At 40.2% G+C, this 19176-nt stretch overlaps 1 protein-coding gene across 5 annotated transcripts in view; it reads right to left on the bottom strand.

Annotated features, from left to right (window-relative positions):
- RASSF8 (Ras association domain family member 8) overlaps nt 1-19176 on the bottom strand; it is a 71715-nt gene that overhangs the window by 11112 nt on the left and 41427 nt on the right. For all 5 annotated transcript variants that reach the window (XM_039708050.1, XM_039708051.1, XM_039708053.1 and 2 more), the window contains one exon: nt 5822-6015. In XM_039708050.1, coding sequence (XP_039563984.1) covers nt 5822-5924 — 103 coding nt within the window. In that variant the 5' untranslated portion in view covers nt 5925-6015. The remainder of the gene's footprint in view (nt 1-5821; nt 6016-19176) is intronic.

Here is a 19176-nt window from a genome sequence, read left to right as displayed (position 1 = left end):
CCAAAGGGACAACAGCATTAACTCCTGAATCTTTAACAGCACTGACAGAAAAGTAATTGCTGGCAATTTTAATCAATCCAGAATGATTTGAACTCAGTATCTTTGAAATATGAAGCTGACATTTCTTTCATTCATTATGTGATCCTTAAGTTAACATCCATAGCAATTTTTTTAAAAAATGCCATTCTGGCTACCTGAAACTCAATAAATAACTAAGATTAAGAGGAAAAAAACCCCTTCAAAATAGAGGTTAGAGTTTGCATTTCTCTGATTTCTTAACTCATGCTATATTTATTTTGCAACCACAAGTATGAAATAAAATATAAAATAAAGAGTGAGAGGAGTTGTCCAGTCCTAGGAAGAAACATCCAGAGATATACAGGCTCCATTGAAGGTCTGCTGAATTCTCCAGGCACAGCCATCTCTCTATGTCTTTATCAGGGCTGAAGCCTTAGTTCATTACTATTATCCTTGCTCTAAAAAAAAAAAAAAAAAAAAAAAAAAAAAAAAAAAAAAAAAAAAAAAAAAGGGACGCGGTATGACAGACATCCTAAATTAGCATGGTTACAATCCTCAGTACCTACTTGCTTCTTCTTCTTCTTCTTAAAAAAAAAAAAAAAAAAAAAAAAAAAAAAAAAAAAAAAAAAAAAAAGAGAGAGTACGCAGGACTTTATCACAACCCAACAGACCAACAGAACAAAGCTCTCAGTCATCACTTCATACTTTCAACTGCCTTTTTTCCAAGCACCCTGAGGTACCACGCTTATTTTAGAGCTGTGTCCTAAATAGGTGAAACAATGGGGAATTTTGGCTGAGGTCACACAGCAGCACATGGCAAAGCACATATAGCAGCCCAGGTCCCTCTCAGTGACATTACTGTCACCAGATTTCTGAACCAGAAAGTTTATATGATCACACCATGGGATCACCACAAAGCGCAGATTTCCTGTACTTATTATTGCTCTTAATGTCACTATTTGAAGAGGCAGAGGATGAAATCTTGGGGTTGAAAAAACACAAATTCTAAGCAGATCCTTAGCAGGGACACCTCCCACTATCCCAGGTTGTTCAGAGCCCTGTCCAACCTGACCTTGAACAGTTCCAGGAATGGGGCAGCCACAGCAACCTGTGCCAGCGCCTCCCCACCTTCACAGGGACGATTTCCTTCATCATATCCAATCTAAACCTCCTCTCTGTCAGTGTAAAGCCATTGCCCCTTGTCCTGTCACTATATGGTTTTGTAAAATAATTTATTTGATCTTTCCAGATACAACATTGGCTGAGCTCTACAATGCTCTAACACATGTTTGAGACAGCCCTGACATTTTAATAAATATACTCCATTTACCTTTGAGGAAAAATACTGAACTGGAAGGAAAAAAGAACCCTGATGGCTGCATTTCTTTAATTTTAGAAGGAGACAGCTGTACTTCTTGTTCAGTGAAGTGCCACTCATGATTCTCCAGCCAGGAGCACTAAAATCCACAGCATTATTTAAAGCAAGTCTGCCAATTTAATTATTTGCCACAGAAAATTTCAGGGAGGAGGCAGAAGGTTTATTTTGGTAAGAAATTCAAGCTTCATGTCTCTAGACTGAAATATTCACTTTCTAGAAAACAAATGTCATTCTGAGCAGAGGAGATGCATTCTAAAAAAAAATCACAACAAATTCAATAAAAATCTTCATGGGGGCTAGAAGTGGGAGAGCAGCACTTCTGAAGGAACAGGACAAGCGTATTTGTGACTGCACTATTTGTCACCACATTCATTTGGAAGATTTTTTCTTTTTTGTGTTTGAATGGAAAACAACCAGTAAAAGCCCATTAAAAATATATATAGTTAAACTGCATTTGCCTAACCATCAGCTAAAATGACTGACTCACTTTTTCAGGCTAGACCTTCTTTTCCCCTCACTATTACAATGACTTTTTGAGAGGAGTCTATGCTCACACACATTCAAAACAGACCTTTGGCTGGATTCATCAATCAGCTCATCACAAAGTTTAAAAGTAACAACAACTCCTTTTACTTTTTTTCAGTTGTCCAAATTATGAAGAGGAATCAAAATGATCAAGCAATGTTTATATGAAGCCATTCTGGTTTTCACAAAATGCACAGAAAACTTAGCGGAGAATGGGCTGTCAAAGGCACATTTTTAAAAGAGGTGAGGATGAACCTTGGAAAAGCTCATCTCTCCTGGCAAAAATATTTTAAAAACAAGAGTCATGGTTCTCTATTTACACTGTGTGCTGTGATGTATTTTTGTTTTGGAGAGGGCTTTGTTTCTCATAATTAAACAATCACTTCTCTTATTTGTATTAAAGCCAAATCTTTTTTGTCAGTTGCAAACGGTTTGAGTTAAAAAGAAAATAAAGCAGAGCTAGATATAACTCATAAAAGGTAGTACCGAGTGTTCTTTAAGATCCCAGTGAGAGATGATTTCACTCTCTGGAAACTTGTAACTGAATAGTTTTATGTCTATCCTGAACAGAATGCCAGTGACCCGCCCTCCAGCTAAGGCAATTCCAACTCAGAAGTCTAAGTTACAGATACAGATAATTTTAGTATCCAAAGTGATATTATTCTCTCTTGCAGTCAACAAATTACATACACATTTTTGAAAATAAGCTTTGTTCGGGCACCAAATGAGACAACTCTCCCATTTTTTTCTTTTGTTTTAAAGAATGAGGGGGCATTTGAGACTGAGATTTAACTTCAAACAGAAATTTTAAAAAACCTAAAACCACAACCAATCAAAAAACCTTAAAATTCTTACTTTGGGTAGTCATTTCCTGTTCTGCAGTGATCAAGAGGTGGACAGCAGGGGAAAGGGAAGGATCTCACAGTGCAAGAACAGGTAACACCAATGTTATTTATCAGGAGTACAGCCCCAGAGAGAGACTTTTTACTGGAACAGCTCCAATTTCTAAGGAATCAAAGAGCATTAGCCAGGCAGGTTTTAGTGACACAGTGCCATGGCCAAAGGATTAGATACTGGATATGGAACAGAACCTCTTACAAAGGCTCATAGCCCAGTATAACTTGATTTTTTTTTATGCTAAAATAGCCCTAGAACATAAAAAAATAAAATTAAAAAAAACCCCAAGAAACTTGTATCCTGAAGTTGTTATTGAATTTTCGTGATATGCGGGAAGAGTTGGAAAGTGCATAGATGGAAATCTTTTTGTTGCTTTTATCACAGCAGGAGATCAGGAGACAGGACCATGCATCTGATCAAGTGACAGCAAAAGGCGCTTTTTAAAATACAAGAAATTCCATTTAAGGACAACACACTCTGACTGCCAGGGTGAGTGAACACTACTACAGTCAGGTCTCCACACTTGTGCACATTGAGAACCCAACTGCCCCTGGTCCTGAGCAATCTGCTCTGCCTGGTCCTACTCTGAGCAGCAGAGTTGGATAGTGTCCGAAGATGCCTTCTAACCACAGCTCTATACTAATTTTGATTTTCCTCTTTTTGAAGTACTGGACAAAGCTTTATTTTTCACATGTCTAGAACAGAGGCAGCTTCATTTGTCCATGAGAAGCTTCTTAACTATGGATGTCTTAATCCAGGTATCTTTGGCTTGTGCTTTCCTCAGTGGATATGGCTGTAAAATAAGCCAATTTTCAGATATTCCAGACATGCACTTCAAGAAAATAATACATTCTTGCAATTCACATTTCAAGCTCAGTGAGGACGACTGTTTTGTGTGTTGTATGCTTTAAGTCAAGGACCTAATAAACCGGAAGGCACAACAAAACAAAAGAAGTATCTCACAAACTTTACAGAAAGACAAAATAATCATGAGTACGGCCAAGTTATGTGACTGCTGAAGGAGCCAGACTGCAAAGTGGAAAATCCCATCAGAGCCAAGCAAGGAGGAAGCCAACTAAGACTGGCTACTTTCCACCACCAAATGTCAGGTGAGAGTTAGAGGGATCCATTTTCATAGATTCCCATTCAAATTCAAGTGACAATTACTCCTGGTAAGCTGGGACCTACAGCCAAGTCACAGGGGCAGCCAGATAGTTCTGTCCTGATGAATGGCCTGACAGGAGAGCTGGGGAAGCCCTCCCTGCCAAAGACGTGCACAGGTGTAATTTATATGGTGCTTGATACTGTCCTAGCTGTCCCAGCAAGAGGGGGATTGTTCTGGGGGTTTTCTAGAGAGAGTATTTACCTTGGAAAGGAATTTCCAAAGGATTATCTTGATTTGACTCTGCTTGCAGCTGAAATTTATCTCAGCATGGAAGCAGTGTCACCCGTCCCAGACAAACTGGTGACATGTTACAGAAAATGAAGTCTGCAGAGCTGACAAAACCTGTGTGCATTTCCAAGGCTGAGGGAGTCTTTACCAAGTTCAGGCTAATAACTGAGGATACAGAAGAAAACCCAAGGAGAAATTACACAGGAGAACATTAAGTTACTGTCTAGAACTGGGAGTCTGACATTTTTGTGGGAGAAGGCGAAGGAAACAGAATGAAAGGGATATTGAAAACAAAGTGAAGAACAAAAGTGTCACAACCACTTCATTATTTCTAAACATGTATCACTTAATCATGACTAGAAAATGATCACGCTAGCAGAATTGTTTCTCAAAACTTTTGAGAATGTTTCTCTGCAGGAAGAAAATGAGATATGGAAGCAACTGATGAACCAATTACCATTAAACAAAAAGCTGCAACTAAACCAGTAAAGAAACATTTAACAGTTTAACATCAACTACAAGATTTGAGAAACAAACTGATTTTCTACAATTTTTGAATGAAGTTTTAAAAGCTATTTGGTGCATATAGATAAGCACATGCTAGCATTTTGTTCAATCCTCTTAAAGTATAAAATTAAAAAAATGCCAGTCTTCCACTCCATCAGATGTAAGTAGATGGAAATTATGTTTAGAAGTTTAATATTTAAATAAACATCAATTTCAGAGAAATTGACTTTGTGCTTACAGGGAGAATACCTTGCTGACATTCACAGATCTAATTTTCTGTTAGAAAATCATTATTTTCAAATTGAGTCAGACTGCTAATACAATCTTGCAAAACTGCTGGCATACTGAAAAACGCAGAAGCTTACCTTTAAACTATTAATTTTAGGTAAAACATAGGTTTTAATGCATAAATTTAAATGGTATATAAAGCAAATTATAACATTTTAGTGAAGAATAAGTATCAGCATAGGAAATACTGACGGGATAAGGTTGAGGCTTATTCAGGATGCTCTTAATCACTGAGAAATATCTGACAAGACTTTCCTGTGGTGGAGCCTGAAAGATCTTATTTTTCTCTTCTAAACTGTTCAGCAAAGGGCTAACAGTGTAAAGACTTCCAAGTTACCCTTTCATGAGCAGTGAGTTATGTAGCATGCAGGAGTCAGAGGAGACCCTGAAGGATCTATTTCATTGACCTATACTATTCCCAATATAGCTAAAGATACAGTGGGTATAATTTCAATGAACATCATTAGCCAACCAATTATATTGCACTGCTTTTATATTTTCTTTGGTACTCAGAATATTGACAGTTTAGCACCTTCCTTAGTCCAGGCTTTATTTACAACAACCAATGGCAGCATAGTTATTATTATATAAAGAATAAATTTTTACTGAAGGGAAGGTTATAGATTTCAAAATGTTTCTTTTCTGTCTTTTCAGTCTCTGGCAGGTGAAAAATCCAAGGCTACAAGTTTACACTGCAAGACTATCCCACTGTGCACTGTATTTTCTGCTCTGCTGGTACCCAGTGCTCCCCCACCTCCCGTGGGTTTAGCTTCACAAGAAAAGCTTCACCCCACTTCCCATCTGGCAGTACTCACCAATAGCCTGAGCAAGGGCTATTACAACTTCCTGGCATGTTGTGACTTCGGTGACCCCACACACGATTCTCTGCACTCCATCCACCCATACTTTGAGCTCCATGGTTCACCAGATCATCCAAGACCATGAATGCAAATCAGTCAAGTCATTCTTGCAGCTGTACCAGAGACATGCAGCCGACTTCCTGCAGCAGCTGGAATGGAAAAAAAATCCTGGTGTTTAGAGCAAAGAATCACCAATTTGAAAAGTTGACAACTTCACCTTGACATCTAACAGGCAGAAGAGCCAACACAACCTCCTTTCTTTGAAAACAACAACAAGAACCACATATTTATGCATTTTGGGGGCAGAGTGGCTGGAAAGTGCCCAGCAGAAAAGGACAGCAGGTGCTGGTCAACAGCAGCTGAATATGAGCCAGCTATGCCCAGGTAGGCAAGTGTGTCACTGGCACCTGGGCTGGGTCAGCAATGGTGTGGCCAGCAGAGCCAGAGCAGTGACTGTCCCCCTGTTGTGGGCATTGGTGACGCCACACCTCAAATCTGTGTCCAGTTCTGGGCTTCTCACTTCAGGAAGGACATGGAGGGACTAGAGCATGTCCAGGGAAGGGAACAGAGCTGGGGAAGGGGCTGGAGCACAAGCCTGATAAGGAGCAGCTGAGGGAGCTGGGCTGGAAAAAAGAAGGCTCAGAGGGGAAACCTTCTGGCTCTCCACAACTCCCTGACAGGAGGGGAGAGCCAGGGACTGGTTGGGCTCTGCTCCCAGGGAACAGCCTCAAGTTGTGCCAGAGGAGGCTCGGTTGGATATTCAGAGGAATTTAATAATGAAAGGTTTGTCAAGCACTGGAAGGGGCTGCCCAGGTAGGTTCATAGTCCCTACCACTGGAGGTGTCCAAGAAAGGACTGGATGTGGCACTCAGTGCTCTGGACTGGGTGACAAGGTGGGGATCAGGCACAGGCTGGACTTGGTGTTCTTGTCCAACCTCAATAATTCTGTGGTTGCATTCTAGAATCCCTTGCTTCAACAATGTCTGCCTCTTCTGCAGACTTACCCAAAGCTTCATTACAGTTTATTTCCTGAAATTTTGTAAGTTGTTACAAAAAGAGCACGCAGAGAAAAAGCACTAAATAAACAACTCCAGAATAAACTCATAACAGTTTCCAGTAACAGGTGCCCTTACTCCTTTATATGCTGCCTGAATGCTTCCAGGGACTAGTAAGGATGCTTTCAGTGTTTGTTCAATAATTTCTATCAGGTGGAGCTGCAGAAAAACAAGAGGGAAACATTTTTAACTACAACCATCCATGAGAGACTTTTGTGTCCCTGCAGAAGCAGCTGAATGTTCCTATTCCCAAAAAACCCATGCATTTTGTAGCAGAACACAGAGAGCAAAGCGAGGAGACAGATATTGCTTCTCTCTCCCTCTAAAACAAAGAGATACATCAGGGAAAGTGTTCTAGGGGGGTTTAACCCCTGCCAGCACTATGCTGGTTCTGTGAGGAACCAGATGTTTTCTAATGTCGTTTCCTAGGTTTTTCCCTAGGCTCTACAATGATACTATGCAAAAAAATTCATAGTAAACCCAGTAAAAATTGTTGTCTTCAAAAGATAGAATGTTCCCTCAAAAATGAAACAAAAACCAAGTCACCAGTAATGATGATTAAATCCTACAAAACCCCAGAAACTAACAAGAAAGCAAACACCCAAAAACCACCCAACAACAAAAAACCAAAATCAAATAAAGAAAACCTAATGAGACAGCTGGGCTCCTTAAGCAGATAGAGGGAAAATAAATGGTGATAACACAATAAAAGAAGCTCATGTAATCAGGTAATCCCATATGGATAAAGTGATAAAACTAAAGACAATATTTTTTAAAGAGTTAAGTACCAGGAAAATGGATAACACAGGGATGGAATAAAAGAAATCTGAAAATTAGGGTAGATTAGTGAAGATAGGCAGGTTTACGCAAGAAACATGGAATCTGATGATGCTGATGGATTGAACAGAACTGCACCGCATGGAGGCAGAAATGGTGCAGAGAATGCTATGCAAATGGTTAATGTGTTCACATTTACAGTGTAACTAGAGCTGCTTTTTCCTGGGGATATGAACATCTCTTCCTGTATCTAAAAGATGCACCACTGCATCCCCCAAGCTAGAAGGGAAAAAATTACTTCCTATCTACAACCAAACAGTTCACCCAGCAGATGACAAATACTAACACATGATGAAGAGGACAACTGGAAGTTCCTCACCTAACTGGCTGGGGCAGAAATAACCTCAGAGCCGGTTAGAGCCCCACCACACCAACAGAATGAGCTTTAGCAGAAAAGCACCAAGCAGTAAAGTCACGCCAACAAACACCCCCAAAATCCTGGCAAAACCTACCTGTTCAGAAGTATAGATAAAGTTTGTAAGTAAAACCAGGTCTCAGATAGAGTTGCATACTCAATAGAAAAGTGATCACTTTGAAGAATATCGATGTATACAGAAATAGTCTTTTGAGACATGAACAAGAACCTGAAAATCCAAAGAGGTTTCGATAAACCCACATAAAGCTAGGTAATTCAAAGAAAACATCTAACTGCACAAACATTAACCATGTACAAACAAAGAAACACTTCACTCAGGTTAACACCATTTTAATGTACCAATAAACTAAGCACAAGAAAATCTTTTACCAGCCTGTAACATAACAGTGACTGAGAAAACACCTCACAGGCCTCATCAGTGACCTCTGTTATTTATTCTTGGACCAGCTGTCTTCAGAAATAAACAGACCTCACATTCCAAGCCCAGCTGTAAGGAACTTAATTAATAAACTTAACTTGCTGAGGGTTGAACAGTTGAGACTTCCTGGCACTGACCAAGCCATCTCTCCATGTGACAACGCACATGTCAGCAAAGCATCCAACAGCTCTAATTGTTTTTCTGTCTGTCAACATCCAAAGTATTACCTCAATTTAGCAAGCCAGCAAATGCATTTTTCCCCCAGTCAGCACACAATGTACAGTCTTGTGCTCAGTGCAGATCAGGTTTGGTCATTTGTTTTCCTACAGTCCATCTTAAAAAAAAGCAAAGACTAAAGAGAAGCATCATATAATAAAGAACTATTTGCTGACACTTCCATGTTTGAAGAAAGCATTCACCAAAGATGCAGATGATCTGAACATAGTGCCTTTGAATCAGTTCAAGCTCAGGGGAAATATTCCCATTCATTTCTTACAAGACAAATAGTTTTAATATACCAAATAAGATTAAGAATTTGTGGTACATTCATCCCTCAGACCAAGAGGCAGGGGAGAATTAAAGGAGTGTGTTCATAAAAGGGCTGCCCAGGTGAAGTCCCCATCCCTGGAGGTGTTCATGGAACAACTGGATGTGACACTCAGTGCTCTGGTTTAGTTGACAAGGTGAGGATCAATCACAGGTAGGACTCAATGATCTCGGAGGTCTTTTCCTCCATGGATTCTGGGATTCCATGTGCCCCACAAGAGCTCACAGGATTCCCTTTTGGGGACCTGCCACTAGGAACACATACTCACATCAGAAATGTAAGAACTCTGTGCTGAAATCACTGTGCCTCATTAGAGTTTCCAAGCAAAGCTCATCTGTACTATGTAAAAAAAAAATATATATATATATATATCTAGGACTGGTTTGGTTTCTAGGATTGTGCAGTAGAAGTTCACAGAGAGATCCGAAAACCAGAAAATTTTCTGGTCATGTGCTTATCCTCTGCTGCCCAAATATAACTCTGTAGCACTGTTTTATTAGTGTTTGGTTTTCCTTTATAGGTATTCTGTTCTCCATCTGCTGTTAGTTAACCTTCATACCAGTAAAAGCTGATTTGCCTCCCCACTGATGGTCATTCGACAGCAGCTCCAAATATATTTTTTGACCTGAAATCTATGCCCCTAATGCAGATTGTGCTTTTATCTTATAGGAGGCAAAATAAGCCTTACCTATAACACTGTGCAAATTTCTTTCTGAAATCAGTGGAAGGGCTGGGTTGGGGGGGGAGGAAATCTCACTTCAGGTTTCTCAATCCCCTAAGTTCAAAACCAGTTCACCTCATGCAATTAATTTCAGCAATGACTGGGAATAGGAATGCAAAACTAATTTGCCGAGAGGCATGCAAGCCAAGGCACGCCTGGGATCACAACAGCTTTTCCCCAGTTTGTCAGCCATCAGCTCCACAGCCACACACAGTTGTGCTTGGAACCAAGCACTGGAAATGTGGCATTCCACAGCTACTTCCTTCCCCCACTTCTCCATTACCTTGCCTGAAGTTTCCCCAATTACCTTGTTTACCATGCATTAAGCATTTTCCCTAAATTCCCCTTTTATCCTAATTAGCTGATGGTATCTTACTCTTTCAGGTATTTATTCAGTTTAAGTGTAAAGAAAATCCAGCATATATATATACATATACACACTCACAAATATATATAGCATATATATGCTACTATTTAGCTATCTCTCCACAACTTGTTTACAAAATATAGAAAAGGCTGAAGCTTCACAAAAGACAAGCAGATCACACTAAGTGCAAAGGACTTTTTTAGCATTTAGGAAGAAACAATATTCCAAGCAGATGTTTGCAAGACATCTTGCCATAAACGTTAAGTCACAAGGAAACCCAAGAGCTAAAATCGAGACGCCAACTTCCCTCATTTCTACTTTTTAGAAGGTTCACACCACCTGAAAGCATCATGCACCTCAAATCAGGGCTAAAATCCTGCTGCAGTCGAATTTTGACCAACCAGTTCAGTGACTTTCTGTAGCCCCAGCAAGTCACCAGCATATTGTTTAATACACTTGAAAGTCAGGGTGCTTTCATTTGTAATTAGTAATAACCAAACATCATTTGGAGTTTGGCATTTACCCTTTATTTTCCATTCCCTGTGCACTATGGCAAAGTTGTGCTCCTTGTTTTTCCCTACTATGACACCAGGTAGGGCCCTGGACAAACAGGCAGCTTGTTCAACCTATGCTGTGAGCCATTAATAAGAATAATTACTCAGTGCTAGTAAGGCCTGATTGGAAAATACCAAACAAATGAGCACAAAGAAGCCAGTCCAGATACCCAGAAAGTTTCTAAGCCATCTAGAAGAGCATGAACAGGGATGCATTTGGGAGGTCTTCCCAACCAGAAGAATCCAGGTATGGAGCCAAGGAACATTTTCCAGATGAAATTGACTGCAAATACAGAATAGGCTACTGTATAAGCTCCCTACTATTTACCAAACTAAGCTCCCTAGTATTTACCAAAAAGGCTCCTCCTTTAGACTGATGAAGAAGAAATATCTTACAAGATATGCAGCCTCCCATAAGTAAATGGGCAAAAACATTTCATGTCAGGTTCAAGTAAAAAATATCAAGTGAAAGTCTTCTGCAGACAAAACTTTTACTGAAAGGAACAGGTTATGGGTTTGAAATCAGCCCACAACTTTCTTTGAAAAGAAGAGTGTTTACACTGAGATTTTTTTGTGGGACTAACCCTCATAGAGGTTACTTTTTTGCTATTCCAGAAGAATGCTCTGAGATAATAAGCACTGCTTGAAACAAATAAACCAGAGGTCCCACAACCATGACAGTGACAGTGTTGAGAACAAGCCTGAGAGTGTGTTTAGGACCAAGGCATTTTCCTCCATGAGACTGGCCAAGAGATGTTCTGCCATCTGTGTCAAACAGGCCAAAATCCTGGTGCCACAAGTGATATCTAAACACACACAACACACACACCCTCACCTGTGGGAGGACAGCACAGCACCAACACAGGAGTTTGTACAAGCATTGATGTGCAGGCAGTTTGGTTGTGTGTTTCTGGCAAAAAAGGCTGCATGAAATCATGCCTCTGGATAACCCAAAATTCCCCCAAGTCGCAGTTTCCCAGACAAATTACCAGTTGACTTCTATCCAGGAACCCTCCGCTGGCTAGAACATGAACTACTGCTTGCATTGCAATTTCTCCTGCTGCAATACAGCTAACAATTTGGTGGGAAAAAATGAGGGAAAGAAACACTGTTCTGAAGCACTGAATGCTACAACTGGTATTTTGCCTAATTAGAGAACATTTCTGACCTCTCCCTGAGCTACAATCTCTCCTTGACCTGCAATCTTTACAGCATAGAAAAAACAAATTGTCTCTTCTCTTTGTAACGGTGAGAATTAGCTAGAATGAATTAAATTGTTTTCTTTTGGGGGCGGAGAAATGAGAGGAGGAGATAAAGCATTCAACCACGCTTCTCGTCAGCTCTTACAAAGATACAGTTTGTTAATGGCAACTATTCAGTTATTACCTGAAATGATTCTTCCATCTTGAAAATTTTATTTTTGTCTTCAGTATTTTAATTCTAAGACTGATCTCTGACTTCAGCAAGTGTGTTAAGCCTTTAGGACATGTTCCTGCACAATGTTTTAATCTAAATCACATGTGACAATCTGAAGAAACCAGAGACACGAATTAGTAGAGATTTAACTTCAGCACAGCACAAAACATTTATCCAACCTGGGATACAGGTGATGACATAGTTACAAACCTTCACAGTTATTAACTGTGTCTAAAATTCTCATGGCCTTCATAGAAAAGTGAGTTCCAACCAGCTGTCACAAACACAGATTGATGGCTGGAGTGATAGTGCTCCCATCACAGTCTGTAACACTTTGGAGCTACCAGGCTTGACCCAACTCTGCTGCAAAATATTTTCAAATCCCCACAAAATATTGGAAAGGAAGCAAGCCAGCAGGTAAGCCAAGGAAACAGATGGCTTAGTGAAGTTCTGTGTATTTGGTCACTGCTGAGAGCATAACCTCACATTTTTAACAGTAAGTTTCACACTCTTGCACTTGAATTAATTCAACAGGAACAACAACTCTGAAATTGATACTCTCCTTTCCCTAAGATTAGATATAAAAAAGCATGTCAACTCTACATGGACTTGTGGGACAAAAACCCAAAGGTATTTTGGAAATGGTGACAGCACTCAAGACAGAGTTTCAAGGATCCTTGCTTCTATTAGATTCCAGTTAGAGTTTCTAAAGCAGAAATTTAAACATTTAAAACTTAAGAGCAGTATATATAGTTAGGACATGTACCAGCAAATCAAAACAATATCTGATGCAGCACTTCTTTCAGCTCTTGAGACAGGATTTACTCTGATACAAGTGTGAATTCAATTCAAGCAGGTTTACTCACTAAATCCCAACCCTAAATCTGTTTCAGGATTAGGACTGAAGTATCACCTTCATTTTACACACAGCACTCCTTTTCCTCATTCTCTAGCTTAGCTACTAACAAACAAAATCATCAGTATGAAACATCACAATCCTAGAGAAGCAGGATTGAGTGGATTCATCCTAGAAAGCTTCACTGGCGACCACTCTTCTAGGAAGGACTGGATCATAGAATTATACAATGGTCTCAGCTGGAAGGGACCTTAAAGATCATCCAGTTCCCACCACCTGCCATGGGGAGCAGCACTTCCACTATCCCAGGTTGCCCCAAGCCCCATCCAGCCTGGCCTTGGACATTTCCAGGGATCCAGGGGCAGCCACAGCTTCTCTAGGCAACCGTGGTCTCACAGGGAATAATTTCTTCTTCATATCCAATTTAAACCGGCTCTTTGTCAGTGTGACCCATTCCCCCTTGTCCTGGGGGCCCTTGTAAAGGGGATCTCCATCTTTCCTTTGGGCTTCCTTCAGGCACTGGAAGGCCACAATGAGGTCACCCCAAAGCCTTCTCTTCTCCAGGCTGAATTCCCTCAGCCTTTCCTCTCAGCAAAAGCTGCTCCATCCCTCTGATCCCCTTGGTGTCCCTCTTGCAGACTGGCTCCGGCAGGATAGCTGGTGGCATCACAGCAGAGGTTCAGACAGCAGCTGGGATGGATTTATTCTGTGGCAGAGGAATATCTTTTTCCAGATATGTTAGCCAAGGAGCCTGCACTGCACATAAATGCTGTGACAAACAGCTCAAAAAAAGACACGTGCATTAAATAAACATCTCCTGATTCATCATCTCAGTTAACAGGCAGACATTTATTGCACTGTAATGTCTTCCAAAGCTGTGTAAGTATTTGTTCCTCATTAGTAGTAAATATATAGTGCATTTGAGAAAACAGCTTTATTACACACCACTTTATTAATAAACAGCAGCATTAGGTGGAAGTCCTATCTGTACCTCTCTAATATGGTCTATATAGGGTGGGTGTGAAAGAAAACAAGGAGCAGAGAAATAAGCAAGCTGGTTCATTGCAGGGGAAATATTTATACACAAGCTACAATACACGTTACTTCAAAAGTTGCCTTAGACCTGGAAATGCCCTGGCTTCAAAGGAGACAAAATAGGTCATTCTCCAAACTGGTTCCAAGGAAGACACACCTCCACCCATTCAACTTTTCCCCTCTCCCTTTCTTCAGGCCTTATCCACACTCACACCCAGGAGAGGGACTGAAGACATTCCTGTGTAATTGCCAATATTTACATGAATGAGGCAATGAGCTCATCTGCTCCCTTTTGGCAAGAACTGCATTAACTCTTGCTTTTGTACGGCTGAATCTGTTCTTTACACTTAAGCCCAGCATTTGCTTTGTCATTTGACTACAGCCACCCTGAGTCTCAGTTTTCAGAGGTGTTCCCCCCCACCTCAAATGTGAGCTGAGGGCAAATTCCAGAAAAAAAATAAAAGTACAAGAAACTTGTTACACTTCCCACATTTCAAAATATGGGCCAAAACATAACACATTCTTCCTCTATATTGTGGTGAACCTTGCATACAAATGAGCCCATGACTCCCCTTCAGAGCTTGCACTGAAGTATGTAGGAAATAAAATATATCCCACAACTGAAATCTACTTAAATTTGAATTAATAAAAGTCTAAAAAGCACAAGGTTTAAAGTCATGGTATGACCCAACTACCAAAATCTCACTGTAATGAAATGCAATTTCTGAAATAGAAACAAGGTGAGGCACTTTCAACTTAAGCAACATAACTATTCCAAGAAATTATAATCTCAAAGCTTTATTCAGTGAGCAGCTCCATTATTCATTAAACGTTACCTAAGAAATTTCAAGTTGCTCTCCAGGCAACCTAGAAAAGTCTGCAAGACAGAACAGAGCTATTACTGTGAGGAGTCTTTAAACAGTTAAGCAAGATAAATGAGTGGGGGGAACCCATCAATTTCTAAAATTTCCACTTGGCTTTGCTTACTTCCATATTTCCTCAGGCACAAAAGAACTTCTTTGCTTCTTCTATTCTCTATTTATAGGACTCAGCTGGATCACTTAAGTATTTCCCCTCCCTTGAGCTTAGCTAATTTTATTAGAGCAAAACCTGAGGTAATCGTAACACACAGCAATAGCTTATGGGCTGAAATATTCAAATTGTATTACTTAATTCACGGAATCATGGAACATGTTAGGGTGGAAAAAGCCCATCTCATTCCCATCCAGCTGCCGTGAGCAGGGACACCTTCCACTATCCCAGGTTGCTCCAAGCCCCGTCCAGCCTTGCCTTGGGCACTTCCAGGGATCCAGGGGCAGCCACAGCTTCTCTGGGCAACCTGTGGCAGGGCCTTAACAGGAACCATTTCTTCTCTATATCTCACCTAATTTCCCCCTCTTTCAGTTTGAAATCCCCACAGTTTTCAGTCTGAATTCCCATGGTTCTGGGGCATTGCCACAACAGCTGCAAGAGAAGCCTACACCTCTTTGGCCAACTGGCCACACTGCACAGAATGGACGTGGAATCAAATTCCACTTCAGGAGATGAGGATGCTTAGGTTCTCTATTCAGCTGATAATTTCAGGGAAAGTGTTACAAACTTTGTACTTTCTAAACCCCTAATTATCTATAAGTGTTGCTGAAACTCACCTAAACTCCAAAATTCACTGGAAGGAGTGAGAAGGGCAGATATGAACATAATGGCAAATACACTTCCCCTTGGAAGTCCAATGAAGGTCACTTATCATGTTCATAGAAAGACCCAGCAAAGAGTTCTTCAGGAAAAACATGATTCTCTGCCAAAAAACTGACAGCAATTAACAGAAGTCAGCCAGCAATGCCAATGGAAAATAGATGTTAGGTCAAATTCAATATGGCAAGGGGGGAAAATTTTTATTTTTCCTGCTCCTGCCTTCTTTCTCCATGGCAACAATTTTTAAACCAGTAAAACTTCCCTCCATATTTTCAGACAGCAGCTACATTTTGCACTTTCTGTGATGGAGCCTTTCACTGCTGGCCATGCAGTCACAGACTTTCTTCTCAGCTCCTAATGGCTACATTCTCCTCCTCACTGCACCCTCAGCAACCCCATCGTGTCCATTTGCCCAGCACGAGGATGTCAGGACAGATTTCTGGAGTATGCAGTCCTGCTAAATGCAGGCAGGGCAAAGCAGCCCTCTCCTTTCTTCACCTGATCAACTTATTTTCCCTCAGGAAGTCCTTCCACACTGATCTCTGCCCTTCTTATTCACTTCTTGCTCAGTTTACCCAGGAACTTTTTATGGCTCACTCGCCTGTCACCTCAGACATGCACATGGGAAGTGAATTCCACCAAGTTACTGGGTAAATCTCTTTATCCTTCTTCATGCTGTCCCTTAACCCACTTGTGCAGAGCACCTACCAAAACACAAGGGATCAGCAGGTGAGACCCTACTGCTTTTTGGGCTGATTCAGCTTACTCTATTCACCTCCACACCCTCGGCAGGTTGCACCTTCTCTTTGCTGCCTTTCAGAGAGGCCAAGACAAGCACAGTTCTGCTTTAAAGAGCTCCTGCAAAGCACCCAGATGATGGGCAATGTAATCAAAACTTTCTGGAAGTACACTCATCCCTCCAAAAGGAATTTTATCATCATTCCTCCTATCATGGTGGATCTTCACCATTTTTTCTGAGCTTACAAGATGCCTGGGATGCCAGACACTGGTACTGAAGAACACAATTATTGACATTGGAAAAGTTCTCAAAGATCATTGAGTTCAACCTCTGAACACCACCTTGTCAGCTAGGTGCCATCTTGTTTAGGCTGAGACCCTTTGTGCGAGGACACGAGGCTTGACTCTATTTTCATCAGAAGGCTGATTTATTATGTTATATATTATACTAAAATACTACATTAAAACTATACTAAAAGAACAGAGAGAAGAAGATCAGAAGGCTACCAAGACAAGAATAGAATTGGAATGAATAACAAAATCCTGTGACTGCTCACAGCCTTGGCACAGCTGGCTGTGATTGGTCACTGATTGAAAACAATCCACATGGACCAATGGAAGATGTACTTGTGGCCTTCCACAGCAGCAGATAGTTATTGTTTACATTTCTTTCTTGAGGCTCTCAACTCCTCAGGACAGGAAAAATCTTAGCAGAACATTTTTCACTAAAATATCATGGCTACAGTGCCACATCCAGTCTTTTCTTAAAGATCTCCAGGGATGGTGACTCTACTACCTCTCTGGGCAGCCCCTTCCAATGCCTGACCACCCTTTCAATGAAGAAATTCTTCCTGAAGCCTTCCTGAGAGAGAGTCCAAATTAAACAAAAAAGAGCATCTCAGCACTGCTGCTTGAATTGCTGTGATGAATTCTCTGGGTTATCATCACCCTGCTTATGATGGACAAAGCCCAGCTTGCATTTCTCTACGGAAGCAGAAAAAAAACCAAAACAAACAAACAAAAAAAAAACCACACCCAACAACAACAAACCAAAACCAAGAGATCTAATTAGGACATTTTTTAGTTTCCCCAGTCTTTCTTAATTAGAAGCACCCCAGTATCTGTGGATCCTGTTTCTCCACAGAAACAGAGGAGAGGCTGTGCAGTCAGGAAAGCCACTGGTAGCACTGAATAATAGGCAGGGTTAAGGATTTAGAAGTGTGTGAGGAAACTCAATGAAAAGAGCCTGGCACGCAATGTAAATCCTGGAAAGAACTCAAGGGGAAATGCCCACAGAATGTTGTGCTAATCATGAGATAGTAAGCAAATAAACACCTAAAACTGTGCAAAATTTAGAGCTTTAAATCATAAAAACATCCAAAACATAACATTTAAATTAAAATCAAACATAAGTTTTCTCAGACCTAGGAAAGGTTATATGAAAGAAATCTTATATTATTCTTTATAAAATTCTTATAAATAAAAGTACAAAGGCTTACTAAGTGAGGTAAGACAGGGATTCACATTTCTCTTCCTATTTAGTTATGAATAAGCTGAATACTAATTTGCAGGTATTTGTAAGATTTTTACAATTTGACAAATGAGATGCATTTGACTTCACTTAGCCACTATTTTTTCTTCCTCACTCTAAGATATCAAATACTAAAGCATGTTTCCTTAACAAATACAATTCAAAACAAACTTTTGTTTCTTTAAAGCCCAGAAATTCTCATTTTCAAACATTGTGCAACTATCCTTTGTAGAAGCAATCTGCAAAAAAATCTGCAATCTGTTCCAAAACTACATGGAACAAAGAGAAGAGATTTTATCAGAATGACATGCCTTCAAAAAGCCGAGTTTCTTTCCTGCCAGAGAGAGAAATTACTAATGTGCATTGTAATTAGTGCAAAAAATAATACTATCTTTGCAGTTGCAGACTGGAAAAAACTACAGTTTGATGTTTACACTGCAGTAAATAAAGCGAAAAAACTTTTGAATTGGGTAATAAGCACATTTTTCCTCTCAAATGTTTAATGACAGTGAATCATTAAACACCCATGAGGTGAGGTCTTCCCCATTTTGGTAATGTAAAGATTAGAATATTTCAGAATTCCCTAGTGATTGATAAATTAATAAAATCCAAATGAAGTAATTTTATCTTTAGAGTCCACAGGAATTGCATAATTCTGTTTTTCCCACTGTTCCACAGCAAGTGAGGGATGCAAACCTTGCCAAGCTTGATAAATTAATGAAAAAAAAAAAGGAGGAAATTATTTGCCTGCAACAGTCAGGGCTTGGATGGAGCAACCCACGTCTCAAGAAACAAATATTTTTGAACCAGAAAAGCTAGGGACTACTGTCTCTTCATGTAAGTGGCACTTCCACACACCACCCCCCCCCATCATTTACTATCAATACTTCTGTCCTTTCCAGACATCCTGTCTCCACTTACATTCCATTTTCAGTTTGCCCTCAGCTGGCAAGCACAAGATGAATCCCAACTCTGAAAAACCACTGGAAGATTTTTTTTTCCCCCCAACTATCAGAGCACTGTATTTCTTCAGAAACACTTTCAAACTATTCAACTTGAAATGCATTTCAAATACTTGAAATACTGCTGTTTCAAATGCAAAGAAACCATCCAGATGTAGATATAAGAGCCACGTTTTATGTAAGGACAGATTTACACAGGACTGTA

Source organism: Passer montanus, unplaced genomic scaffold, assembly GCF_014805655.1.
Source record: "Passer montanus isolate IOZ18808 unplaced genomic scaffold, ASM1480565v1 scaffold20, whole genome shotgun sequence".
Taxonomy (NCBI): domain Eukaryota; kingdom Metazoa; phylum Chordata; class Aves; order Passeriformes; family Passeridae; genus Passer; species Passer montanus.
The sequence above is the reverse complement of the archived record's forward strand: the minus strand, read 5'-3'. Positions and strand labels throughout refer to the sequence as shown.